The 27,995-nt window shown below is 47.1% G+C and overlaps 1 protein-coding gene across 2 annotated transcripts; it reads left to right on the top strand.

Moving 5' to 3' along the window:
• The first annotated feature begins 58 nt into the window (after positions 1–58).
• ETV3 (ETS variant transcription factor 3) lies at positions 59–16,218 on the top strand. Of its 2 annotated transcripts, none has more exons than XM_060201658.1 (5): positions 59–541; positions 2,400–2,455; positions 2,975–3,212; positions 4,396–4,511; positions 11,516–16,218. In XM_060201658.1, exons 2-5 carry the CDS (start codon positions 2,410–2,412, stop codon positions 12,652–12,654), a joined length of 1,539 nt encoding a protein of 512 aa, XP_060057641.1. In that variant the 5' UTR covers positions 59–541; positions 2,400–2,409; the 3' UTR covers positions 12,655–16,218. The 2 variants fall into 2 exon arrangements, with proteins under 2 accessions (XP_060057641.1, XP_007535587.1); XM_007535525.3 differs by having other exon boundaries at positions 60–541; positions 2,397–2,455.
• Positions 16,219–27,995: the final 11,777 nt, after the last annotated feature.

The raw sequence follows: 27,995 nt of genomic DNA, 5'->3' as shown, positions 1-27,995 counted from the left end.
GGCTTCGAGGCAGCTCCACTGGGGGGCCCTTTCTGTGCGGGCAGAGAACCCTGCAGCCCTGCCCCCTCCATTGTGAGTGCTCGGGACAGGGGGCCGGAGGACTCGTTCCTGCGGAGACAGGGGTCCCTCTCCGGGTCTGCAGGGGCTCCTCCCCGGCCCGGCCTGTGGGCTCTGCGCGGAGCCCCGTCGCTACTTCGGGTTCCCAGGAGCCCCTGGGTCCCTCGACCCCCAGCCTCGCAGCGCCTGCGGGAAGGGCCGGCGCCGCGTGCGTGACGTGTCACCGCAGCGTGACGCAAGCAGCGCGCCGGGAACGCGGGCGGGCGGAAGTCGGCGTCTGCGGAAAGAAGAAGGCGAGGGAGACGCGGCTGGGCGCGGCGGCGACAGGGAGCACCCGGCGGGGCGCCGCCTCCTCCCCCGCCCTCCCTCTGAGGATGGAAGTGACGACAGCCGCCGCGGAGGTCACTTCCTGCTGGGGTGGATGAGGAGGAGCCGGAGACGCCGCGGAGGAGACTGGACCGAAGCCCGACCGTGCCGGGGAGAGGTGAGTCCCGGCCGCCGCCCCCGGGCCCCGCCGCGCCGCAGCCCCGACCTCAGCACAGCGGCGCCCGTGGGCTCCGGACCTCGCTGCAGCCCGCGGCCTCAGCCTGCGTGGGGGGCGGCCAGGAGGGGGCCTGGGCTGGAGGGGCGACGGGGATCCGGCCCCGTTCGTGCGGCGGGGCGACGGGGCCCAGCGCGGAGGCTCCGGGCTCGAGGACGACAGCCCGGCAGCTGCAGTCGCGGCTCCGCGGCGCAGACCCTGCGCGCCTGGCCGTGGGGGGAGCAGTCGCAGGGCGAGCGCCCGCCGCGGTGGGTTTGCGGAGCCGAGTGGCGGGGCTCGGCGGGAGGAGCCCGCAGCCAATGGAGGAAAGACGCGGAGACGCCTCCGGGGAGGGCGCGTCGGGGGTCGGGAGCCCGGGGTGTCAGGACAGAGCTTCCTGGGCAAGTCGTTGCCGCGACAGGCTCCACGCCGCGGGGGAGGCCCCGCCGCCCGGCGGCACCGGCTGGAGACGAGAGTCCCGGGCAGCTTCCTGCAGCCGCGGGGAAATTGGTGTTTTTCCTCCCCATTGTCACGGCATGGGGAGCAGCCAGCAGAGGAAGCTCCTGCCTCGCCTCTGACGCCGTGTTATTGTGTCTCCTGTGTATGCGTGACTGTGTGTCTGTGTTTTTGTTTTCCTTCCTTTGGGATGTTTATCTCATCCACACTCTTGGGTAGTTTATAGGCTGAAACTTGCATCTTAATGGTGAGAAGAATTCAAAGGGCCAACAGGAATCTGAGCATAGATAAAACGGCCAAAGCTAGGAATTCCCCCCCCCCACCCCACCCCCGGGCTACTGTGGGGCCCTGCAGTCCCTCCTGACTCCTAATGTGGGTGCTGAGGATCTGTCAGCATCCACCCAGGAAAGCTGTGAGGGTAAGTATGCCAGCTCCCACCTGCGTTACTCTCTGGCAGTTTCTCCCTTCCCTTCCCTCCTTTTTCCTCCTTTTTTGCTCCTTTTTGTTACTTTTTGCTTTTTGACACAAAGTCACTTGCTGCTAGGAACTGGGAATTCTTAAGAATAGTAACTCTGGACGAAATGGATTCAGATCCCAGCAGGACTTACTCCACTTGCTGGACAGACAGCAGATCCTCAGAAATGCTTGTTTCCTTAGAGGGCTAAAATGTAAAATACTTGCTCTCACCTTCGCCTTCCAAATAAATAAATAAATAAATAAATAAATCTGAAGTGTGTGCTTCCTGTACAGGGTGACTGTACATATGTGTATTTACTTCCTTGTATCCAGGAGTGTGCTTTTCAAGGAGGAGGGAGCAATTTCTGACTTGGAGGAGTTTGCCTTCTACCATCATTCAGTGTTCTGTAGAATAAATCAAAATCAGATATTCTTTCTTGAGTGATGATTGGATGGGTTTGGATGATTTTTTTTTTTTTTTACGCCCCTTTAAACTGGGTGAACTCAGGCTTGTGTATCTTGGCATTTGGACCGGTCTAGTAATAGAAGACAAACTGTTTGACTTGTTTTGGCTGCCTCTTTGGACTTGTTTCATGGTACCTTTTTCTTTTTCCTTTTTTCATTTGAAGGGCTGGTCAGGAGGAAGAAAGCAAATATTATATTAAGGATAGTGTTTACACTTAGTGGTTTAAGGTCAGGTGAGAGATAAATACGGTCTTTGAAGCTGGTGGCCCAAGGACCATCATTTGATGACCTGTGGATTAGCAGTTTGGAGGTGACATCTTTGAAGGAGAGACGGCTACATAAGGGAAGACAGGGAAAAGGAAATATGGGAAAGGCTGTGCCAGGAACCTGAGGAAGATAATAAGTAAATAGCTCTTTAATCAGTGTGACTTCTGTCTCTCAGCAGGAGGGTGAAAATGAAAGCAGGCTGTAGCATCGTGGAAAAGCCAGAAGAAGGTGGAGGTGAGCAGAAGTGAATCATCTCTAGGTGTACCCAGAATGTTGCTCATTAGTTCCTTTCCTCTCCACAAACGTCAGGCCATGACTGACACCTCTAACTGGGTGGACACTGGCAGGACAGTTGAGGGCTTGTATCCAGTGGGTGCATCTGTAACCTCATCCCAAGAATCAGTCACTTTGATGCTCGAGACACAATCCCGACCTTGGGGTAAGCAGTGTACAGCTGAATTTCCCAAGAACATTATTTTATCTTTCCTGATTGTTCCCTTGGAGAGAGTAGGCCTTTGCAGAAAGTAGGCATGAGATTTAGTAATGTATAAAAGGGTAAGAAATGGGGGCTTCTGGCTGCTGCTGCCCAGGTATCCTCAGCCCTGCTGCCATCAGCCCCAGCTAGCTGACGGGGTGTCGATGGCATGTTTGCACAGCACTCAGGAGATCTGGGCACTGGAATGTGAAGTCAGGGTGATGGTATGTATGTGCCTAGCTTCTGACTGTCTTGATCTTACCCACTTCACCTCAAAGGGTATCAGTTCCCCGAGTGGGCCTATAAAACTGAGTCGTCCCCAGGCTCCCGGCAGATCCAACTGTGGCACTTCATCCTGGAACTGCTGCAGAAGGAGGAGTTCCGCCATGTCATCGCCTGGCAGCAGGGCGAGTACGGGGAATTTGTCATCAAGGATCCGGACGAGGTGGCCCGCCTGTGGGGCCGCAGGAAGTGCAAACCACAGATGAATTATGACAAGTTGAGCCGGGCCCTCAGGTAAGGGAAAGGACTCCCAAATCCACAGTGTTAACAGATTAGAGGAGCATTAAGCAGTTTGGTGAGCATTAGATTGAAAGAGGTGTCAGGTGAGAAGAGACTACAGAGTGAAGAATGTGTAGCTTTAAAATGGGAGTAGAAGAGCTGTTGAATCTGAGTAGCACACAGGGTGGGAGGGGGAAGCATATCTTAGGTTATCTGTAGGAGGGAATTCCAGTGTGCTTGGCACTGGATCCTGATAGACAGCCGATTCTGCTCTGCAGTGGGTGGGAATGTGTGGTAAAACATGGATTGGAGCTCATTTGTAATCCAGAGGATTAATTCAGACTTAACCTGTTGGAAATATATTAGAGTATCTTCTCTCTAGGCTCTCCAGCATGGAATTAGAAAAAGAGTGAAGCAAGCACACAGGAAGGGAGCTCGATGACTGGTGTTGACCTACCTGTTCTGGGACAGTACCTGGATTCAGTTGTCAGTCCAGAGTTTGGTCTATTCTGTCTAAAGATGAATCATTCTGTCATGAGCTTTTAGCCCCCAAAAGACCAGAAGACAGCTTGTCATCAGTGCTACTGGATAAATGCAAGGCTAAAGGTTCCAGGTCCATTGAAGTTTCCCTGAATTTCTTCCATAATTCCACCCTAAGTGTACAAACTTAAGCAGCTTCACTAGCGCCTCTCATCCCTCACAGTGAAGTGGGCCAAGCAAGCTGCTGGATTCCAAATCAAGAAGCACCATTGTTTGGCCTGCCACCATAAAACAGCTCTACATTCTTTTGTGCCTTCAGCTCTGCCCTCCAGACTAAGCACACCAGGTCTCCCGAGAGACAGACTGACCCCCCTGGCAGTTAGTGACATACAGTGGAACAGAAAGGAATTTGACTGGAGAGCTGATAGAGTACATCACTGTGGAGTGATGGAGAAGAAAAATGACTGCCCCTCAGGTGTTCATGATCTTAAAATGAGACTGTCTTTGTAAAGCTCTAGACAAGCGTTAGAACTTCCTTGAATGAGAGAAGTAAGCCCTTACGCCTCCCGGCCCTAACCTGAGGGCAAGACTGCGAAAGAATAATAGTAATACTTGTAAGCAGTACTTAGAACAAGAGCTGTGGACTGATTGGTTATGTAACTATCAAAAAACCTGTCGCCAGGTGGAAGGTAAATTGAAATGCATTCCTGTTTTATAGATACTATTACAACAAGAGGATTCTTCATAAAACAAAAGGGAAAAGATTTACTTATAAGTTTAACTTCAACAAGCTGGTGATGCCTAATTACCCTTTCATCAACATTCGATCAAGTGGTAAGCTGCAAACTCTCAATGGGGAATTGGTTTTTATTTGTTTGTTTTTAGTAGAAAAAGAATTTTTAGAACCCAAGTTTAAAGCTCACCTGGTGGAGCACATGCCTTACTATGTCCAGGGATCCCAGTTCAAGCCCCAATAGGACAGTGCCAAGGCAGGTTCCATGGCTGGTGACAGTAGTGCTATGTTATCGTGTGTCATTGCCCCCCCCCCCCATCTCCTCATCTGAAATATCAAAGAATGAGAAAGTCAGTGCAGAAGCAGCGCAACTTTTGTGTGAGTGAGGCATTGGCACCAGCTAAAATGCTTTTTCTCTTAAAAACTCCCAAATTTAAGACCTGGCAAGTTTTTAGAAACACTGACTGACTGTAATCCCTTGGATTGCTTATCTCATACACAGGCGATAAGCTCCACAGCATCTAGAGAGATTGGTTTGTTTATTTGGCTCCCTTTTCTGCATATTGTCATAGCCTCGCTCTGCTCTGTGGGGATGATGGTTCCTTAAGTTTGTGTTGACTGAGTTGTAAGGCCTTGCCCAGTGTCTCTTTCATAGACCAGACTTTTTCTTTTTTACAAACACTTCCGATTTTCTATGAAACTACCAAGCTTTCCTTATCAAGTGAATAGCATCAAAACCACAGCATCCTTGTTCACTGAAGGGGTGGTTTATATGTTTGCAGTGAAAAGCAGTATCTTTGATCTGTACCTCCAACTTGCAGAGTGAGACTCAGGGGGAGCTTGCTTTCTCTCATCTTAAGTGCAGCAGGGCTTCCCTTCGAGGCGCTGAGGGTAACAGCTTTCCATCTCAGCACCTCAGCTTTTTCATCTGCATCTCAGCCCAGAAGGCAGCCTTTTACAAGGTTTCTTGCAGTTTTCTCTTAAGATGCAACTTGTGCTCCTGCCCAGGAGAATAGCTTGAGTTTCTCTAATTGCCTGCCAGTCCACTGTTTCCTGCTATGTTGTGTGAATCAATTTAACTAAGATTCTGAAGTGTTGCAACTCCTCAGAAAAAAACTGGAAGAACCCTGGAAAAAAATAGAGCGGGGGGTGGGGGGGGGGGGAAGGGGGGGAGGGGTGTGTGTGGCCCAGAGAGTGTAATTCCGAGACCCACTGCAGATGTGTAATTAGTACCCAACAGGTCAGGGCGGTTTAGCTTGCCACTATCTTTGCAGTTCCATCTCTCCTTTTCTAGCCACGCCCTCCTGTCCCTGGGGCATGCATTTAAAAAAAAAGGTACTGGAATGCATCTCTCTAATTACAACCTGTTTTCTTTCCTTGTGCCTGAGGGAGAAGTGTTAGGAAATCAAACCTGTTCTAGCCACTGCAATCTCATTTCCTCTATTTTTCACTCTTTTACCCCCTCCCTGTGTACCTAGAGGTTTCAGTACTCTAGATTTTGAAACAGTCTTAAAGAATGCTTTGGTGTTCAATACCACTGCCACCATCCAATTAACAAAAGGGGAAGGGAGCTTCATCATCAGTCTGCTTTCCCTGTCTTGAAACCCGAGAAGCACAACCCTTTGGATACCCTGGGATGGGGTATCCTCCAGCCCTTGGGAATCATATACTTCTCCAGGTCAGGGGAAATCTTGACCCTCACTCTTGATTGCTCTGCCTTTGGAAGCCTACTAACGGTAGTGACTGAGGATAGCCTCCCTGCCTGAAGGCAATTGAACCAACATTGATCCTTAACTAAGCCCCAGATCCTAATCAACAAGTCACAGGGTAAGCAATGCTGTGTGCATTTCTTTTAGGCATATCACTTGGCTGGTTACATCCTGAATTCAGGTAATTCCAAACTGTCATTAGTTCATAGAGGACTTTTATCCTGAAATCAAGTGTTGTGTCAGCTTAACTTTTTGATAACAAAGAGATGTCGTATATATTGAACATCTACTTAATATACTTTTGCTTATTTTTTTTTTTGGTGGGGGGGTGTATTGTCCCCTTCAATTCTTATAGTTCTTATTTTAATACCCATATTTTCCAAGTGAAATTTAGGCATGATAGTATATTCAAAGATTGGTCAGGGTGGATTGGTTAAATAAATTTCTCCCATCCAAGTACTAACCAGGCCCAACCCAGCTTAGCTTCTGAGATCAGACGAGATTGGGTGTGTTCAGGGTGGGATGGCTGTAAACAGTTAAATAAATTTCTTAGGAAACAATACCTGAGATTCACCTATTGAAGTTTGGCTTTTATTTAATAGATCATACTTTCCTCCCATGCATTGGGATTCACTTATTTGTTCATCTGATAAATATTCTGGGGCCAGGCAGTGGCATACCTTGTTGAGTGCACATGTTACAGTACATAGGGACCTAGGTCCAAGCCCTTGATTCCCACCTGCAGTGGGGAAAGTTTAATGAACAGTGATGCAGATTTATCTCTTTCTCCCCCCCCCCCTTGATTTTTCTCAGTCCAATAAATAACGTTAAAAGATAAAAATTGTAATGTTTAACAAAAACTATTCTAGGGGGTCAGGCAGTAGTAGCATAGTGGGTTAAGCACACATGGTGCAAAGTGCAAGGACCAATGTAAGGATCCCAGTTTGAGCCCCTGGCTCCCCACCTACAGGGGGCGTCGCTTAACGGGCGGTGAAGCAGGTCTGCAGGTGTCTGTCTTCCTCTCCCCCTTTCTATATCCCCCCCTCGATTTCTCTCTGTCCTGTCAACAACAGCAATAATAATAATGACAACAACAAGGATAACAAAAAAGGGGGAAAAAATGGCCTCCAGGAGCAGTGGATTTGTAGTGCAGGCACTGAGCCCCAGCAGTAACCCTGGAGGCAAAAAATAAAAAAACTTCTAAAACAAAAAAGATTGTGGGTATGATCTATCCCTCCTGGAACTTAGCATTTAACAGGAAAGATAAGATATATGTTGTTTAATACAATTTGAAATACATGGTACAACATGATAAGCGGTACTACTGAAGTAGTGCCCTGTGGCTTTAGATACTGGAGGCCAGGAGGTCGTGTATATGGTGGTTGATAGTTGGGCTATTTTTATCTGTGTGTTTTTAAAAAGTCAATACATACTGATTATAACATGTCTAATATGAAGTTCATTAAGTAAAAAAAAAAAAAAATTGGTGACTTTTCTCTTTTCCCTTCCACGCAGTTGTGCAGTGAGTTGAGGGTAGAGGACTTAATATTTGCATTGTGCTGGAAATACTCCTGTAGGTAGTGTCTCACTTTTATCATAAAAAGCATCCTGGGAGATGAGATGCATTATTACCTATGTTTTGATATTCTTCTTGATTAAAAGACAGAGGAGGGCTGGGCAATATCACACCTAGTTATGTATACACAGCTTCAAGCCCCGCTCCCCACCTGCAGGGGTGACACTTCACAAGTGGTGAAGCAGATCTGCAGGTGTCTTTCTCCCTATCTCCCCCTCCCTCTCAATTTCTTTCTGTCCTACCCAATAAAAAGGAAAAAACAAATAGAGACATTGAAAGGTAAAGAAAATACTAGCAAAAATAGTTACCTGTCAGGAGGTGAGGGCAGAACAGACCAGTTCCAGGGTGGACGCTTCTCACTCTGCGCCTCCCTCCCTTCACACACACACACCCTTATTTCTCCCCTTCTTCTTCTTCTAGCGTTTGCCCTTCTTCCGTAGCCAGTCAATAGTGTCAGGTTGAAAGCTGTCAGGAGCTGCTTGTTGCTGGCTTTGAAAGTGACTGGGATCCATGTGGATTCAGTTGGCTAGGAAGGATCGTCAGTTTCCCCAATGAATGGGTACTCACGGGATGCACCACGAGAAGGTCGATCCAATGCATCCCAATCCAATTTCTCCCCTAATACTCATCTTTATTTTGGAAAATATAGAACAGTGAAAGCCCAGATATCCTTTATCTAGGGTCACTAATCATTAACACTCTTGCCACATTTGCTTTATCTCTTTCTATTTATATATACTTCAAAAGTCTTTGGAGATTAAGTTGCAAGCATGACATCTCAGCGTAGTGTACTATCAGCTTGTGTCTCCCAAGTGCACGGGTATTCTCCACAGCCACAGAAACACTGCCACACCCAGGAAGTCTGATAGCACTAATGTTATTATCTAACATGTTTCTTAGGCACAGTTTTAGTATCCATAACATGAGGATTAGTCCTGTTAGTCTCTCTTCACAGTTAAGGTAACTGTGACAGAAAGAAAGGTGAGTGGGGTATTCAGGATCACATGACTGGGAAGTAATAGGGCCAGGATTTGAAACTAGGAATATCCTTGCTATTTCTGTTTTGCTAGCAGAAGTCAAAGACCATCTGGTACTTTCACCAAATAAAGGCTACAGGGTAGACGGTTTCACAACTGAGTCAGACTCGGGATTTAATAGATGCTCCTTTGATTTCATGGTGGTCCCATGAAAGTGATCTCCTTCGACAGTTAAAGTAGTAAGTTGACTCAAGCAAAGTATTCGATTAGCCATCTCACCTCAAGCCATAGGAAGTACAGCTGCAGCCAGTCAGAGCTAAGGGTGGAGAGGACTGCTGCTTGGTGGAGGAGATAGCATAATGGTTATTCAAAAAGACTTTCATACCAGAGGCTCTGCAGTCCCAGTTTCCATCCCCCACACCACCATAAGCCAGAACCGGGCAGTGCTCTGGTTAAAAACAGAGAGTGCAGCTCCCCCAGCATTGCCCTGGGTTTCTCCTTTTCCTTCCTCTGATTTGGAAACACTTAAGTGTTATTTTTCTTTCTTGAGAACTTAAGAGTGTACTTTACTTAGCCTGTGTAAAGACTGAGATACCTTCCAGTTTAAGAAAGAGAAAGAACTATTTCAATTGTTTTGGAGACAGGACATTCTACCTTCCCTACCCCTACATTATACTTAATTCTGTTCTTCAGAATGTAGAAGTAGGTTTTGTTTGTTGCTATTTTGCTTTTGAATAAATGTTTTCTTGTTACAAATCAAGCCCCAGAAGAGTGAAAGGATACTTTAGTCACTGCTGCTAGACTAGTAGACGAAATAACTGTCCACCTGGGGAGTCCTCATGACTGTTATGTATAAGATTTTCCATTTGTTTTTCCTAATTGTAAGGTTAATTCTATGGCTTTAGGAGGAGGAAAATAAACCAAGAGAATTCTGCAGAAGTTGTTTGAAGACATGAGTCTGGGCACACCACTTCAGCCTTGTACCCCTAGAAGGCTGCAGTGTGAGTTGGTCACCCTCTTGACACCTTGTCTGAGGGGGAGCCATTGTGCCAAGCACATAGACAGCTGGATGGAGTGATTCCTAGCTACAACTGCTACTGTGCACCTTATGTGTTTCTTCTAGATTGCTGTGTTTTCTCTTATTTGGAGTTTTCTTTTTCCCGCTTTCTTATCTGCTTTAAGAACCTTAGCCAGCTGACTTGAATCAGTGAGGGAAACCACTGATACCTTCCCAATACCTGCATAAACCCTGAGGCCTCAGGTGGCAGATTTTTCTTAGGCTCTGTATGTCAGAAGGACCTTTTGAGAGCCTCTAAAGTTGACACATTCAGCCTGGTGCTGGTTTCTGCTCAAAGTGTCAAATGTTAGCAAATGAGCTTGGGAAAGTGGTAGCTACTGGAGTTCTTCCCAGACTGCTTGGAAGCAGATGGGAACAGATCATTGTAGGCAGCTTGTTAGAGGGGTGGACAGGGAGGTGGTTTAGCAGGAAGAGTTTGATCTAGTATTGTGTGTGCCAGGTCAGGGGCTCTGTTAGCATCTCCGACATGAGAGACCTGCTTAATCACTATGCTACATCCCCAGCCCCCCTCTTTCAATAAATAAATATTTTTAATTGCTAAAGGAAAATAGATTTAAGGAGACAAGTTTTTGAACCTCTGAAATAGTGGTTGTATATGAGAATGGATAACTACATTATTAAAAGACCTTTCTTAATAAACATGGTCTTTATTTCCATATTTATGAAGTGCAGTGTCTTTGGGTTTTGGACAGGGAGTTGTTGTTGTTGTTGTTTTGTTTTGATAGAGGCAGAGAGACCACAGTGCACCAAAGCTTCCTCCAGTGCCATGAGGGCTGGGCTCCAGCATGGATTGCAAAGCAGCGCAGCGTCCAAGTCAGCTATTTTGCTGACACAACTTTTTTTAAGTTATGAGAAAGATCAAGGGTGTGAACCACAGCATTGCCCTGGCATATGTGATGCAGGGTATCAAACTCAGGGCCTCTAGCACTCTTAACTAGCCACTGCACCACCTCCTAGGCCATAGACCTTTGGACTTTTGATGCAGTGCTTTCTGGGTGTGTCATTTCTGCTTTGCTTGCTTTTGAGTTTGGTTTACTTGCCCTACCAAGAAGACTAAAGGTATGGAAACGAGGAAGGACTAGGTAGCTATACACAGAACTTAAGAATGGAAGTCTCGGAGTCGGGCATAGTGTAGCAGGTTAAGCGCACATGGTGCGAAGCGCAAGGACTGGCATAAGGATCCCAGTTCGAGCCCCCTTCTCCCCACCTGCAGGGGAGTCGTTTCACAGGCGGTGAAGCAGGTCTGTCTTCCCATCCTCTCTCCATTTCTCTCTGTCCTATCCAACAACTATATCAACAACAATGATGATAACTACTACAACAATTTAAAAAAAAAAAAAAGGGCAACAAAAGGGAAAATAAATAATAAAAAAAGAATGGAAGTCTCTAAAACCCATTCAGTTATTCAACTAGTACTTACTGAGCCCTACTAAAGGCTGAACCCTGGACTTCTGGAGACATAGTGAATAGTGGATTAGCCTCTGCTCTCACAGAATGAACATTTTAGAATGCTGATTGATGAACCAGGTATCTGTGCATCAGATAGCAGAGTGCTGAGAGCACATTGAGTAAGCTGTTAGAGAAAGGTGACCTCTGAATCAGAGAGGAAGTGAGCAGCCCTCACTAGGAGGATGTGAGCTATGGGATTCAGTCCAGTTAGGATTTGTTTCTTGTGTTCCTAAACATCTCATCATCGGTTCCCATAAATAAAAGCACTGAGTGAGCAGACCTCTAACATGGCTATTTGTCCTTTCCTGCCCCTCAGGTGTGGTTCCTCAGAGTGCACCACCAGTACCAACTGCCTCTTCCCGCTTCCACTTCCCTCCGCTGGACACGCATTCCCCGACCAGTGATTTGCAGCCAGGGCGCTTCTCCGCAAGCTCCTTGACTGCATCTGGGCAGGAGGCCAGCAGTGGCACTGACAGAAAAGCAGAGCTCTCAGAGCTAGAGGATGGTTCAGCCACTGATTGGCGACGAGGCGTGGAGCTCATGTCTTCCCGGACTGCTGTCGGCGGAGGGGGGCTTGGCCACCAGAAACGCAAGCCTGACATCATGCTTCCCCTGTTCACGAGGCCAGGGATGTACCCTGATCCTCACAGTCCCTTCGCCGTTTCTCCAATCCCTGGACGGGGAGGGGTCCTTAATGTCCCCATTTCACCAGCCCTCTCCCTGACTCCCACCATCTTCTCCTATAGCCCATCCCCAGGCCTGAGCCCCTTTACCAACAGCAGTTGCTTCTCCTTCAACCCTGAAGAAATGAAACACTACCTTCATTCTCAGGCCTGCTCTGTGTTCAACTACCATCTGAGTCCCCGGACATTCCCCCGGTACCCGGGGCTCATGGTTCCTCCCCTGCAGTGCCAAATGCACCCTGAAGAGTCAACCCAGTTCTCTATCAAGCTGCAGCCCCCACCAGTTGGGCGGAAGAACCGGGAGAGAGTGGAGACCAGCGAGGAGCCCACACCTGTCACAGCTTCCACTGTGGCTCCTGTGCCCCCAAGAATTAAGATGGAGCCAGTCCCCGAAAAGGATTCTGAAAATCTCAGGCAGCCGGCGCGAGAGGAGGAGGAGCGCGTGCAGGAAGAGGGTTCTATGCCAAGTAGGACCTTGGAGGAGGAAAATGGCGCTGTCTTTGCCCGCCCCGCCGCACCGCCTGTCTGGCCCTCGGTGCCCACCAGCACCCCAAGTGAAGAAACCCTGGAGGTAACTGAAGACAGTGAGGACAGGCCTACCAGAGAGCCCAGTGCCCCCGAGAAGAAGGAGGATGCCCTGATGCCCCCGAAACTGCGGTTGAAGCGGCGTTGGAACGACGACCCTGAAGCTCGGGAGCTGAGCAAGAACGGCAAGTTCCTCTGGAGTGGGCCCGGGGCCCGAGGCCTGGCCACAGCTGCCGCAGATGCCTAAAACTGGAGGCGGGGCAGGTTCCGTCCCTACCATAATCAACACATACTTGTATTTATGTAGCAAGACGGGGGTGGGGGGTGGGGGGTGGGAGCTAGACTGGTTTGATCATTCTAGGGGAATAGACTTTTATGTTTGGGGACGGGATGGGGTGTCTTCTTTTGTAAATTAGGTGGGATATGAACACACTTTTTTTTTTCTTTTTTTCCTGATGAGTAGGATTTGGGAAGGGTATTGAACTGAAAGGAGAAAGAGCCTCTCTTTCCTGTGGAGGCTTACACTTTCTGACAAAAATCCCCAAGGGCCAAGATACAGATTGGTCTGTGATAGTTCAGGTTCTAGACTTCTTTCTTTTCTATTGTATTTATATATGGAAAGCCATTAATGAATTTATTTTGCTCTGAGAGATATACATAAAAAGGGAAAGGGCACAGTTGGGTGGTTGAGCAGGGAGAGACCATTAATACTAAGTATTCTGCCTGAAATGTTTCTTTATTATTGTTTCAATGGAGGGATAAGATAATCTCAGTCTAGGTTGGGGGGAATGTTGAGATGTTGCTCTTTTTCTTTTTCCTTTATTGTTGTTTGGCATGTTTTGTTTCCCTTTAAAAAAAAAAAAAAAAACCTTGTTTTCAGGAAACATGATGCATACTACCAGTTGGAGTGGGGCTGAAAAGATTGGGCAGGGAGGGGAAGCTGAACCTCAGCTATATGACCAAGACAGGAAGCCCTGCTGTGAATTTCTTGGACTTTTCACCTATTACAAAGCCATGAGGAGTTATAAGCTCTTGTTCAGGGAGGAAAGAAGAGGGCAGAAGGAATTAACCCAATGCCTTTAAAAACAAACAGAAAAGATCTTTTTTCCTTTTCCATCATGGGTTTGGGCAGCCAAACCAGAGTGTGAATGAGAGTGAGTGGTAGCATTGATTTGAAGATAGACTGTCCGTTACGTCAGGCTCTCAGCATTTTCTTAAGCCAAGCCTTAAAATGAACAGACCTTAACGTGACGCAGGTCCATCAGCATGAACCTGTAGAGGCGCAGGGGCAGCGTCAGATAATCCAGGTATGTCAGAACTCAGACTTCAAATTGGCAGTCAGTCCTCCCCTATTGGAGTTCCTGGGTCAGGTAGCAAGAATGTGGGACTGTGGGTGTTGAAGGACAGATGACATCTGGAAACAGAAGGTAGCGGGGGTTCAAGTGGATGTTTGTTGAGACTGAAGAGAGGTAGGCAGGGGACTCGGCAGCCTGGCACCACAAGGCCTGGTGTGAATGGCGGAACTTGTGTCTGTCCTGTTGTGGTGTTGCCGCTCTTGCCACACCCTCTTCCCGAGATTGTCCTGATCCTCCTGGTCAGCTGACCATCCTGCATGGGACACCAGTCTGTAGACAGTGAGGAATTGTTTCTTTGTGGGAAATGCCCTTCCATTAAACTTCAAAGGAATGGGGAAGTATTGATCTTAAAGGAAGCAAAGGGGCCCTGGACTGGGGACAGAAAGAAATGAAGACACTGAAGGTGCGCACACGTGTGTGTGTGTGTGTGTGTGTGTGTGTGTGTGTGTGTGTGTGTGTGTGTGTACACATACACACAGTACTTGTACATGTTGCTATCGTACAGAAATGCCTGGTTGTGGCTCAGACGTGCCTGCCATCAGGACAGCAAGGAGAAAATTCCAGTATCTGATCAGGGCAAGGAGTAGGCAAAGGGATCCTGTCTAGGAATTAGAGAAACTCCTGACTACCCCATCCTAAGTGAAAGAAATGTGTGAGAAAGGGGCTCAGGAAAGGGTAGGGCAGGTAGGTGAGTTCTAGATGGCCTACCTCTAGCATGCTATTTTTTTTTTTTTTTTGACAAGTGTCCTCTCCCATTACCTGACTCAGATTCTGTGAGTGGCCTGTCTTTCCCTGGGGGAGGGGTTGGAAGGGCAGACCCCTAACCACTCAGGCATTGACTAGCTGGGGTTGTTGTTATTGTTTTGTTTGTTTGTTTGTCAGCTTTTTCTGCACCTCGACTTACCTCGAATCAGAAAGCAAACCTGAGCAGGAGAAAGAGGAATCTCTGCTTGGTATTGCCCACTCTGAGCAGGGAGGCTGGCTGGCCACCCTCTCTGTCCACTAGAGGAGAGAGCCAGCAGGTGTCAGTATGAACTCAGGAATAGAAACATGAGGCCTTTAAAATAAAAGGGAGGGAGGGAGGGAAATCTCTGATGCATACCTGTAACCCCCTAGAACCCAAGTGCCAGAATTAATTCCTAGATGCTGCTTCCGTTTGAACAAAAAAAAAAGTCACTGCTTTTACACTTGAAATAACACTCAAAAAATGTTCCACTCCATGAATTTTTTTAAAGAAATTGTTTGGTGTTTAGCTGTTTGCTTTGATTGCCATTCCACCAGTAAATTGACGTTTGGTTTGCACTGCACACGGGTTGGGGAGGGTCCTTTAATAGCCGTACTTGGGCTTGCTCAGGAAGTGGACCTGAGAGATGCTGCAGAGGTCACTGGGATTTCCCCGGGGGCTGGGGTGGAAGGCAGGTTTCTCCCACCCCACCCCACCCCCCAGTCCACTCCTAGTGGCACTTGTCACCAGACTAGGCCTTCTCAGCAAGCATCTTGTCACTGTCCACCAGCAGTTGGAAAAGGGGGGACAAAGCCAGGCCTGTTTTTTCTCCTGCTTTTCCAAAGTCTGCTGTGCCAAATGTCTTTTAAGACTTTGCAGATAAGAATCTTGAGATCTCATTAATTAGGAACTGGTTCATGCAGTTTGCTTTTTTGACTATAGAAAAGAAAAATAGTAGAGACCCCTTAGGGACATCCAGCCTTACTGAGTTCTTTCTCCCCCCCCCCAACTAAAAGTAAAATATAACCAGTTCACCAAATCCTTCTAGCCCACCCTCACCCCAGTTTTTAAACTGCACTGCATTAACCCAGCTCCATAGTCCCCCATGGGTCAATAAACTTTCTAAAGCATTAAAAGGAAAATAGTTTTAAGTATATCATTTCTCACCAAGCAGGTAGAGTCAGTGACTATTTGTTCTTTATTATTTTTTTAACTTATTCCATAATTATGCTTGGGCTTTTTCATTTTGTAAGCAGTAATGGAACAGACCTTTTAACTCTTATTTAAAAGAACATTGATCCAGTCTTTAAGAACTGTTTCTAGTTTTCTTGGGGGGTGGGGAGGTTACCAGTTAATTGTCTTGAAACATTTAGGCATTCTTTGAGTTTTAGAATTGTGATGCAGGGATTTGTGAGACACTCACATGTGAAAAATAACTTCACTAGTTATCCGCTTAAGCAGAATAAAGTGTGTATATGTACATAAAATGTAAGTAATCTAACTCCATTGTGCAGTGCCTTTTAGATGTTCCGCTTTCTATAAAGTCTTCAAATTTTTGCATATATATTATATATATATGATGTGATGTTATAGAAATATATGTATAATATACATATTTTTTCCAGGGGTATCTGATAGCTCTGTATTTTGTTATGGAAGTTGAAAGGAAAAAAAAAAGAGTATTTTACCTCAGAAATTAAAGTTAAATAAAAAAAAGTACTTTTAAGTAACACTTGGTAAGTGTTGGTTCTGTTGTACTGAGCCAGGATGGTCATGCCAGAGCACTGGAGTCCATCTAACCCCCTCCATACACACACACACACACACACTCACACACACACACTCTCCCACTACACAGGTGCCAGCATCGTGAGGCCTAAGACAAATTAGCAGGGAAATAGGATGCAGTACCTCAGGATGGTCATGCCAGAGCACTAGAGTCCATCTAACCCCCTCCATACACACACACACACACACACACAACATTCCCACTACACAGGTGCCAGCATCGTGAAGAGGAAGGTTTCTTAACATTTCTTTCAGAGATGGAGATGGTTGACATCCTGGGCCAAAGACAAATTTGCAGGGAAATAGGTACCTCAGGAAGGATTTTGCAGGTTCACTGGGTACATAGATCGAAGTACAGTCAGTTAAGCTTTGCACAATTCTAGCTCTATGAAATGTCCAGAATAGGCAAAACCAGCAAGACAGCGTGGAATCATGGTTGCCAGGGAAAGTGGAGAATAGCTGTGCACAAGGACCCAGGTTCAAGCCCCTGCTCCCTCACCTGCAGGGGGGAAGCTCCACAAGTGGTGAAGCAGGTCTGCTGATGTGTTTCCCTCTCCTGTTCCCCTCTCAATTTCTCTCTCTAATTATAAATAAATTTTTAAAAGAATAGCTGTGAATGGACCATAATGGGGGAGGAGTAATGAAAATGTTCTGAAATCAGGTAGTAGTGATAGTACAACCAGTTGAACATATTTTTTAAAATTGCTTTCAATAATATATATATATATATATATATATATATATATATATATATATATAATGGGTAATGTCCAGGCCAAGGGCTGTATACAGCCCACAAAGTCATTTGGTATAGCTATATACAATAAATGTAGGAATAAGGCTAACAGCTTTTTCATGGTGTTCTGTGCTACGTTTTCAGTTGATAACTTTTGTGTGGCCCACAAATAAATGGTCCTTGACAGAAAAAAAAAAAAGGTTTCCCACTCCTAGTCTAAAAAACTGAGTTTTATGGTATGTGAACCATAAAACTCAAGGGGATTTTTTTTTTAAAGTACATAGCAAGGCAGAAGGCAAGAGTCCAAGACATCTTGGAGGACTGGACATGTAACACACCCTAAGAAAAATAGTCCCAGATTGAGTCATCTCATCTGACCTTTGGGAAATAGGCAAAGTAATCTTTGATAAATTTGTAGAATCACAGGAGTCGGGTGGTAGTGCAGTGGGTTAAGCGCACGTGGCACAAAGCGCAAGGGCCAGAGTAAGGATCCCGGTTCAAGCCCCCCCGGTTCCCCACCTGCAGGGGAGTCACTTCACAGGCGGTGAAGCAGATTTTCAGATGTCTTTTCCTCCTCTCTGTCTTCCCCTCCTCTCTCCTTTTCTCTCTGTCCTAACCAACAATGACAACATCAACAATAATATTAAAAAAAGGGAATAAATATTTTTTAAAAATCTGTAGAATCACACCAAAGTGTTAAAACTTGACTTGTATTACAGTCCTGTGTGAGATTAAAAAGGCTGAAATTGAGGAGGGACAGGACTGAAGAAGCAAACTGGATGGATTGTGAAGGATCTCGGCAAGCAGTGACCAACTCCACAAAGATGTTGGGTCAGGCCTGTAGGAGCAGGAAGACCACAGCCCTGAGAATCTAAGCTGCCTGCCCAGTTCATTGTCCTGACCCAGAGGACTATAAACTCACTTGAAAGAGGAAAAAGCAAAGTGACAGAATGACTGACTCCCTGAATCTACTCAAGTCAAGCTGGGGTGACCTGCTTCTTTTCCTTACTCACATTGCAAAAGCGAAATGAGAACTTCTGTTAAAAGTGAGGTGGGGGGTGTGTCGGGTAGTAGAGCAGCAGGTTAAACACACAAGGACATAAGAATCCAGGTTTGAGCCCCCAGCTCTCCACCTGCAGAGTGTCGCTTCACAAGTGGTGAATGAAGCAGGTCTGCAGGTATCTTTCCCCCTCTGTCTTCCCCTCCTCTCTCCATTTCTCTTCTATCCAACAACAACATCAGTAACAACAATAATAATAACCACAACAATGATAAACAAGAAAAAGAAATGAGGTTGCATTGACCAGGGAGACAGCATATATATACCAGAGCATCACTCTGGCACGTGAAGTGCAGAAGATTGAACTCATACTTGAGTGTTTGATGCCTTTTCCACTGCACCACCTCCTAGCCCCTACATCGAGGGGTAATGGAAGGATGGGGAGGACAGAGATGGTGTGGGGGGCAGTGGAGAGAAAGGATCTCTGAGCATTTGTAGGTTGTGAGTAGAGCACAAACTGAACCAGCTCCCTGATTCTGTCTTTAGATGGCCCTTTATAATCGGGCCCCCACTTATCCTTCCAGCCTAACCCTGGCCTTACACTGTTGCACCAGTAACACAACCTGAACAGCAGCGGTACAGTCCATGCAGGGATATACTACATTCCAGATACTTTTATGGGCTTACTTGTTTTTTGTTTTCGGCTTCATTTTTATTTTTGCCACACCAGGGAATAAACCCAGGAACTCACGCATGTGCCATAACATTAAGCTGCCTCCCTGGTCCAATTTTTATTCTACATATTTTTTAGAGAGGGGCGAGGGAGAAAGAGGAGAGACACCAAAGCAGCACTCCATCAGTGGCCGTTCCCCTGTGCTGTCCATGGTACCCTCACGTGGTGTGGGATCTAGTCCAGGGCCCTGGACAATGGTGTGTGCTTTCCCGCTGAGCCATCTCCCAGCCCCAAGGAGCTATTAGTAATGACTCAACTGATTCTCAAGACGAGCTTCTGGAACTATGTAGCAGATCATGGAAATGGTTCAGTGGTGGATTTAAGAATAAATATTTCAAAACCTTTAAAATCCCTCTGGCAGTAGGTGTCCATTTTATTGAGGGCAAAGGAGAGTCACAGGGCCATTAACTGATCTGGCACACAGTCTCTCCACATTGACCTTGCTACAGTGGGGTCTTACTGCCTAGCCACTCTCTGCCCTTCTCCCCACTGGGCCACTTATATTTTGCCTCCAGAATTTCATATATATATATATTCCCTTTTGTTGGCCTATGTTGTTTTATTGTTGTAGTTATTATTGTCGTCGTTGTTGGATAGGACAGAGAGAAATGGAGAGAGGAGGGGAAGACAGAGAGGGGGAGAGATAGACACCTGCAGACCTGCTCCACCGCCTGTGAAGCGACTCCCCCGCAGGTGGGGAGCCAGAGGCTCGAACCAGGATCCTTACGCCAGTCCTTGTGCTTTGCGCCACCTGCGCTTAACCCGCTGCGCTACCGCCCGACTCCCTTGCATCTAGAATTTAACTCAGGTGCAGGCCAGGGTGACCTAGTGGCTGGAACATTGAACTCTCAATCATGAGGTCCTAATTTTGATCCCCAGAATCACATGTGCCAGAGTGATGCTCTAGTTCTCCCCTGTCCCCATCTCCCCCTCTCTCCCTTCCTCTCTCTGTCTCTCTCATAAATAAATTTTTAAAAATAAACTTCAGCATCTGAGGAAATATTGCTCAGCTAGGAGGACATAGGATTTGCATACTGGAGGCTCCTGGTTCAATCCCCAACACATGTTGGAGTAGTGTTTTGACATTTCTTTCTCTCCCTCTTGGTCTCCTAAAATTTGCTCTCTCCTATGAAATAAATAAATTTTGCAAAAAAGAAAAACAATTGGTGGTGGGTGTGGTGTGAAATTACACATTGTAATCTTAGAATCTCATAACATACTATTAGTAACACATTTAAAAAAAAAAAAGAAAGAAAGAAAGAAAGAAGGTGGCCCAGGAGGTGGTGCAGTGGATAAAGCACTAGATAAACTTGAGGTCCTGAGTTCAATCCCCAGCAGCACATGTACTGGAGTGATGTCAGGTTCTTTCTCTCTCCTCCTATTGTTCTAATAAATAAATAAATAAATAAATAAATAAACTAAAAAGAAGAAGAAGAATTCAGTTCCAATGTTGCTTCCTGGCTTTCTTCTCAGTTCTCTTCAGTCTGTTTCCCTCTGTATGACACTTTTTTTTTAGATTTGTTTGTTTACTATTGAGAGAGGAAGTGGAAGAAAGAAAGAAAACCAGAGCATCTGTCATTCTGGCACATGCAATGCAACGGATCAAAACTCAGGACATCATGCCAGCTGTTTATCCACTGGGCCACTATATCACACTTTTACACGCCTGGTCAAAGAAGCCAAGGACTGGCTCAGGGTTCAGAATGGCTAACACGAGGAAGCTTGATGAATGCTAGTTCTGATCTTGCAAAATAAGCTATCTGTAAAGGTTTGATGGCTGGGCTAGGAGAAAGTAAGTTTGGAATATAAGGACAGGCAGAGAAATCCCAGGAGGCTGGCAGTCCAGTGCACACTGTATCTGAGGTCAGTAGCAGTGACTGGGGAGGGAGGCAGTATAGTGGTTCTGCAAAAGACTCGTGTCTGAGGTGCTGAGATCCCAGGTTCGGTCCCCAACATCACCATAAGCTTCAGCCAGTAGTGCTCTGGGTTTTTTGTTTGTTTTGATTTTTATTTATAAAAAGGAAATACTGGGGAGTCGGTGGTATTACAGTAGGTTAAGTGCACGTGGCACAAAGTGCAAGGACCGATGTAAGGATCCCGGTTCGAGCCCCCGGCTCCCCACCTGCAGGGGAGTCGCTTCACAGGCGGTGGAGCAGGTCTGCAGGTGTCTATCTCTCCCCCTCTCTGTCTTCCCCTCCTCTCTCCATTTCTCTCTATCCTATCCAATAACAACAACATCAGTAACAATGGCAATAATAACTACAACAATAAAACAGCAAGGGCAACAAAAGGGAGTAAAAGAATAAATTTTAAAAAAGGAAACACTGACAAAAAACACAGGATAAGAGGGGTACGACGCCATACAGTTCCTAACAGGGAATTCAGGGAGCTGAGCACAGCCTCACTCTGCAGGATACCCCACACCACCACCAGGACCCTACCATCCCTCCACACACAGTCTTTGTACAACTGAACTCCCTCATCCCCCTCCAGACCGTTCCCTCCAGACAAGCACAGGACATATTTGTTTGGTATTGATGTACTCATAAGGGCCATAGAAAAAGTTGCTAGACACCCCACACACAGGGCAGCTGGGCTTCCCCCTTCCACTCCACCCCCAGGTCCAGAGTCACCCATCCAGTCCCAATCCAGTCCCAGAGATCCAGGAGGGGACGTGGGGAGGAGGCCATTGAAAACCCCCAGGGAGGCCTGCTGTCCTGGATATTCCCCCATTCCACCCCAGCTCCCCTGTGCTTCCTCTGCCTGCAGCTGACTGGGCAAACCCCACCCCACCCCCCTCCACCCCAACACACACAGCCCCACCCCTGCCCGATGACTAACTGTGCGACCACAAGCAGGTTAGGGAGTCTCTGTGCCTCAACTTCCCTCTGTGCAAGACTGCTTTTAGCATGCAATGATGCACTAGTCCGGAGCACCTTTGGAATGCAGAGTATGGGCCCCATGCCCTGGGGCTCCAAGCCTTCTCAAGAGGTGGGCATACTAGTCTGTGAGGCTCACAAGGTGATATATCCAGAACTGTCCCCCTTCCCACACTCTCCTCTTCATCACCTTGGAGGTCCAGAGCAGGAGTGAAGGGTTTGCATTCCCCTCCACCCCACCCAGAAGATCCTGACTTGCAGAATGGGAGGGGGTGGTTTCCAGGAGCTGAAGGCCATTGAGGGAAGCAGCCACTGGCCCCTGGGGTCCTGCAGGCACTGCAGCAGAAAGGGAGGGAGAGAAGGAGAGGAGAGAGAGGGCCCTTCTCCAAGGCAGCAGAGACCAGCATTCTAATCCTTTCCCAGAGCCATTAAGACTCCGGTTTCTAAAAAAAAAGAAAAAGCTGTTTCTTCCCACACACACACACATCATAAAAAAACAAAAGAGAGGGCAGAAAATTAGAAAGTAATAAACAATGAAAAGTTCAAAAAAAAAAAAAAAGAGAGAGAGAGAAACAGAAAGAAGGAAGAAGTGAGGGCTGGGGAGGGGGGGACAGCATAATAGTTATGCAAAGACTTCCATGCCTGAGGCTCCAAAAGTCCCAAGTTCCTTAACACGACCAAAATCCAGAGCTGAGCAGTGTTCTGTTAAAAATATATATAATAATAGGGGGTCTGGGCGGTAGCGCAGCAGTATAAGTGTACATGGTGCAAAGCGCAAGGACCCACATAAGGTTCCCAGTTCAAACCCCTGGCTCCCCACCTGCAGAGAAGTCGCTTCACTGGCGGTGAAGCAGGTCTGCAGGTGTCTGTCTTTCTCTCCCCCTCTCTGTCTTCCCCTCCTCTCTCCATTTCTCTCTGTCTTATCCAACAATGAACGACATCAACAATAATAATAACCACAACAAGGCTACAATAACAAGGGCAACAAAAGGGGGAAAAAATGGCCTCCAGGAGCAGTGGATTCATGGTGTAGACACAGAGCCCCAGCAATAACCCTGGAGGCAAAATAATAATAATAATATATATATATATATGTTTGTTTTTATTGATTTAAAAAAGCAAAACAGGAGAACCTGCCATAATTGTGTACCTTTGTTACCCTTTCACATCTATCTGGAAGAAAAGGGAGGTCCTGTGGAGTGAGGCATCAGTCTGCCCTCAGAATAATTATCTCCCAGGTTGCACAGGCAAATGAACTCAGTTTTATCCTCCTGCTCCTCACCTGGCTGGGCCAGCAAGATAGCCTACCTGGACAGTGGGCCTGCTTGGTCACATGCTGACCCAGGCTCAAGCTCAGCCCCCACAGCCCTGGGAGAAGCTTCTGTGCTATGATGACTTCCTCTCTCTCTCTTTTCTGTCTCTCTAGCTGATCATGGCTTGGAAGGGTAGAAAACCCAGCAAAATAAATAAATAAATAAGACATTGATCTGCTGACCAACTCCTCCTACCCCCATGTGTAAAACCAACCAAAAAGTCAATCTTCTCATCACCTCTGTTATGTTAACTTACTTTTTTTTTTTTTCTAAAAAGCTACTGAGTTTAGCCACAGAACTGGCCCTTGGGGTAGGGTACCCATTTTTTCCCTTTCTGAAGATAAGGTGTGTGGCCCAAGTCAGCACAGCTAACAGAAAAGGAACCAGCTCTCACTCCTCTCCACCCCCTGTGATTGACTCCAAAGATCCTACATTTTCCCCAAGCACCCCCACACCCCATGATGTCAAGCAGAGGCTGGGAGGAAGCTGTGGGCAACTGGATTGCTGTATAGCAGGCTCTCAACTCTCTACAGGGGACTTTTAGGGTCTCTGTAGTGTGCAATACATGTACAGTCATGTGAAGCACAGCAGGCTATGCTGGAACACACCCCTGGCTTTTTGGGGACCTCACAGGGTGGGGAGACAAGGACAGAACCACCTGACACACAGGCAGTTTGTGGCAAGGTCACTGTGATCATAGCCGCTCATGCTCCCTTTTTTAAATTTTATTTTTATTAGTGATTTCATATTGATTTATAAAATTGTAAGACGACAGGGGTATAGTTCCATACAGTTCCCACCCCCAGAGCTCTGTGTCCCATCCCCTCCCCTGGAAACTGCAGTAGTTCATCCAAGGTGACTGGCATGAGCTGCTTGTGTAACTATCTATAATTATGCACGCATAGACATTTCCCCCCTTTTTTTTCTGTCAACAGTCCTGCCTTCACTCTCTTCTAGTTCACCCTACACCTGCTACTACTTCCAAGTGCCCTTCCTTTATTCCTCTTCTCTCTCAGATAAGCAAAACCATGCCTGGAATCTTCTGGTGTTTTCCAGATTCACTTCCCTTTCAGTGATGGTATAAAAACAAGATTTCTGGGGTGGGGTTAGATAGCATAATGGTTATGCAAACAAACTTATCATGCCTGAGGCTCTGAAGTCCTAGATTCAATCTCCCCCCCCCCCCTGCACCACCATAAACCAGCGCTGACCAGAGCTCTAGTAAAAAAAGGGGGGGGAGGAGTACAGAGCCTCTGGTTTACTCTCCCTATCACCTACCCCTCTGGGGGTATGGAGAAGAATTGGTGGGATCCCTGGCTTCTGTAGTTGCTTCTCCTCATTCTCCCTTCTTCAACCAGACTGATGCCTCACTCCACAGGACCTCCCTTTTCTTGTTTGCTTGTTTTTTTGTTTTTGCTTTTTTAAAAAATATTTATTCCCTTTTGTTGCCCTTGTTGTTTTATTGTTGTAGTTATTATTGTTGTTGATGTTGTCGATGTTGGATAGGACAGAGAGAAATGGAGAGAGGAGGGGAAGACAGAGAGGGGGAGAGAAAGATAGACACCTGCAGACCTGCTTCACTGCCTGTGAAGCGACTCCCCTGCAGGTGGGGAGCCGGGGGCTCGAACCGAGATCCTTACGCCGGTCCTTGCATCACATGCGCTTAACCCGCTGCACTACCACCCGACTCCCTGTTTTTGTTTTTTGCCACCAAGGTTATTTAATAGATGGGGCTTTGTGCCTGCAAGGCAAATCCATTCCTGGTGGCCATTTTTTCACTTTTTTCCTCTTTCTTTCTTCTTTTTTATTTATTTATTTAATTAATTAATTTGATAAGACAAAGAGAAAATGAGAGAGGAGTGGGAGATAAAGAGAGAGAGAGAAAGAGAGACAACAGGGGCTGGGTGGTGGTGCACACATTACAGTGCACAAAGGCCTGGCTAGGTTCAAGCTCCCAGTCCACATAGTAATGTGTTCACTCAAATGGGTGTGCCACTGCCCAGCCCCCCAACCCCACTTCTAAAGACAGTTTTACCCTGAGTAAACCAGCACCCTACCCCAGACTGTCTCTGGACTACAGGAGCCTGTCCTACTCCCCACTCCTGACCCCGGATCCAGCTCAGCCAGTGCCTGGCACATGAGGGGTCTCAGTCTGGTGGGACAGTGAGACAGGGCACAGCTGGTAGGGGAAGCTGGGGTGCCTACAAAGTTCCTGTCCTCACCCAGGAATAGATGTGGGTGGCAGGCTCTCCATCTGGCTCAGGCTGCAGCCTCCCTCCCACCCCTCACTGAGAACAGAACTAGGGGGAGATGGAGAAATTGGGGGGGTCGACCTAGGAGGACTGGTGAGTGTGGATCAAAAAGGGAAGGGAGATGAGATGTGGGTGGGGCAGGGGGAGTGATGAGGTAAGGGGAGCCCTGGGTAGGGTGGCAGCCTGAACACAGACTGGGGCTCCAGAGGGACAGGGGGGATTGGGGGGAGACAGAGTGCAGAAGAGAGGCTAGACAGCAGATGGATCCCCAAGATTGGGGGACTGAAACATCTCAGGGTGGGGGCAGGGCATGCAGAGGTGGATAGGGGCGCAGGGCTGAGCGCGGGGTGAGCCCCCCGGCCTCCGGACAGCAGTATTGATCTGCTAGATTACTCAATTTCACCCGTATTGATCAGGTAATTGCTTTATCTCGGGTCTCATTTGAGCTCTGCATTCCCCTGGCTTCCCTTCTCACCCCTCTTGTTTTTCCTATCAGCCCAACACCAGGCTCCTTAGCGGAGAATACATAGAGAGAAAATGGTTTGGTTAGCCTGCCCCAGGCTGGGGTGGGGGTGGGGGTGGGGTGAGGGGCGCAGGGTGGACAGAGAGAGGACAGACAAGCCTGAGCTCTCTGCCACAAGATCCTGCCCTGCTCCAGGTGGGGTGCACCGCTCACCAGAGGTCTGACACCCAAGAAAGAGTGGAGTGGGGGGGAGAGTGACCCTGGAGCCCCCCGACTCCTCAGCCAGGCTCATGGATGGCCCTTCTCTCACCTGCAGCCCTCTTTGGAAATTTCTGTGCTTGTTTATTACAAAGAGAGAGCAAGAGCCAAAGCATCACTCCAGCAAATGTGATGCGGGAATGAAACTGTACCTCATGTTTGCAAGTCTGGTGCTCGGTCTGCTGCATGATCTCCAAGGACTGGGTCTCCATCCCCCTTGCTGCTCTTTCATGGTCTGTATCTGTCTACCTATCTCCCTCTTTCTTTTGTCACCAGGCTTCATCACTTCAAACCAACTTTTTTTTCAGAGAGAGAGGAGAGAGAGAGAGCGCCAAAGTTTCCTCCAGTGTGATGGGGGCTGGACTTGAACCTGGGTTGAGTGTATGGTAAAATAGAACACTATCTTACCGCCCCAAGTTATCTTTTTGTATTTTATTGTCACTCAGGTTTCACTTCTCCAGGCTGACTTTTTTTTTATCAGGCAGAAAATAATAGAGACAGAGATGGAGAGAAAGACATAACAGTACCAAAACTTCCCGTAGCAAATATAGCAAAACAGATACCCTGTCCAGGTGATCTGTCTTCCCTTCCTGGTCTCTCCCTCTTCTCTATTTTTATTTTTATTTACTTATTAACATGAGCAAGAGCAGCCTGGGAGCTGGCACAGTGGATAAAGCATTGAACTCTCAGACATGAGGTTCCTGAGTTTGAATCCTGGCATCACAAGTGCTGGAGTGATGTGCTCTGATTCTCTCTCTTCTCCCCTCACCCCTACCCCTCATTAATGGATAAATGAACTTTAAACATACACACATGAGGGGGGCAGGCATAACTCTAGCACATATGATGTCAGGGTTCAGACTCAAGGTCTCATATTCTTATGTCCAAATCTCTAACCACTGAATGGCGTCTTGGGCCAAGGCCCAGTCTCATAAGCCATGTAGAAGAATGCCCATCCTTCCCCTGCCCTCTCTGAAGCTAATGTGTCTGCTCTCCTTCCTCACCCTCCTCCTTCCTGCCTCTCAGGAGTCTCAGCACAGCCCTCTGACAAGGGCCTCAGGAAGGAGACAACAGAACCCCGAACAATCCCTAAGTCTGTATCCCCTGGCACTCCCTGATGGAAGACATAACAGCCACTGGCTTCCTGAAGCCTCTGGTCTGAGGGAGGAGTCCTATCAGAGAAACAGACTAGAAGTCCCACAGTGAAGCTGGAGAGACAGCTCACCAAGGACGGGAAGTGCCTGGCCATGTGCACTACCCAGGTCTAAACCCCAGCACCATATGGCAAGTGCTATGGCTCCAGAGAGAGCTTGGACTCTGGGTTTACAAAACAGATAAAAAGCCTCGTGTGACCTCCAAAGGCAGTTTAAATCATCCTGGTTGTTAAAATGACCCCCCAAGAAACAACCAGAAGGTGCCAGGGGCCATTATCAGGGTGATAGGCAGAGTCCTACAGTGAGATAAGAAGGCCCACAGTGGGAAGCTTGTCTGGCCTGGCTCAGAGGCTCAGAGATGGTGATGAGGTTGGCAAGGCAGTGCTCACCTGGCAGGCCCTAGGACAGAGCAGCAGAGGGGGGGCAGGATGAGGAAGAGAGCCTGGCCACCAGGGGAATTCAGGGGCTGCTTCCACAGGCTGACATGCTCAGGAGCATCTACCAGCCATTGGGTTTAATCGAGGATATTTCTTAGGGTTGGGGGTACAGCTCAGTGGTAAAGATAATATGTTTTTTTTTTATATAGGGATGCACATATCCCTCTGAATCAGTGTTTTTTTTAAATTTTTTTATTGGGGAATTATTGTTTTACATTCAACAGTAAATACAATAGTTTGTACATGCATAACATTTCCCAGTTTTCTTTTTTTTTTCCCCTGATGTGTAGACAAAGCAAAATGTGCCTTCTCATCACTTTTCTTTTCTTTTTTTTAATTGTTTTATTTTTTTTAATTGGGGAATTAATGTTTTACATTCAACAGTAGGTACAATAGTTTGTACATGCATAACATTCCTCAGTTTCCCATATAACAATACAACCCCTACTAGGTCCTCTGAATCCTTCCTGGACTTGTATTCTAAAAAATAAAAACA

Source organism: Erinaceus europaeus, chromosome 11 (genome assembly GCF_950295315.1).
Source record: "Erinaceus europaeus chromosome 11, mEriEur2.1, whole genome shotgun sequence".
NCBI lineage: Eukaryota > Metazoa > Chordata > Mammalia > Eulipotyphla > Erinaceidae > Erinaceus > Erinaceus europaeus.
This window is presented reverse-complemented; position numbering and strand designations above follow the sequence as displayed.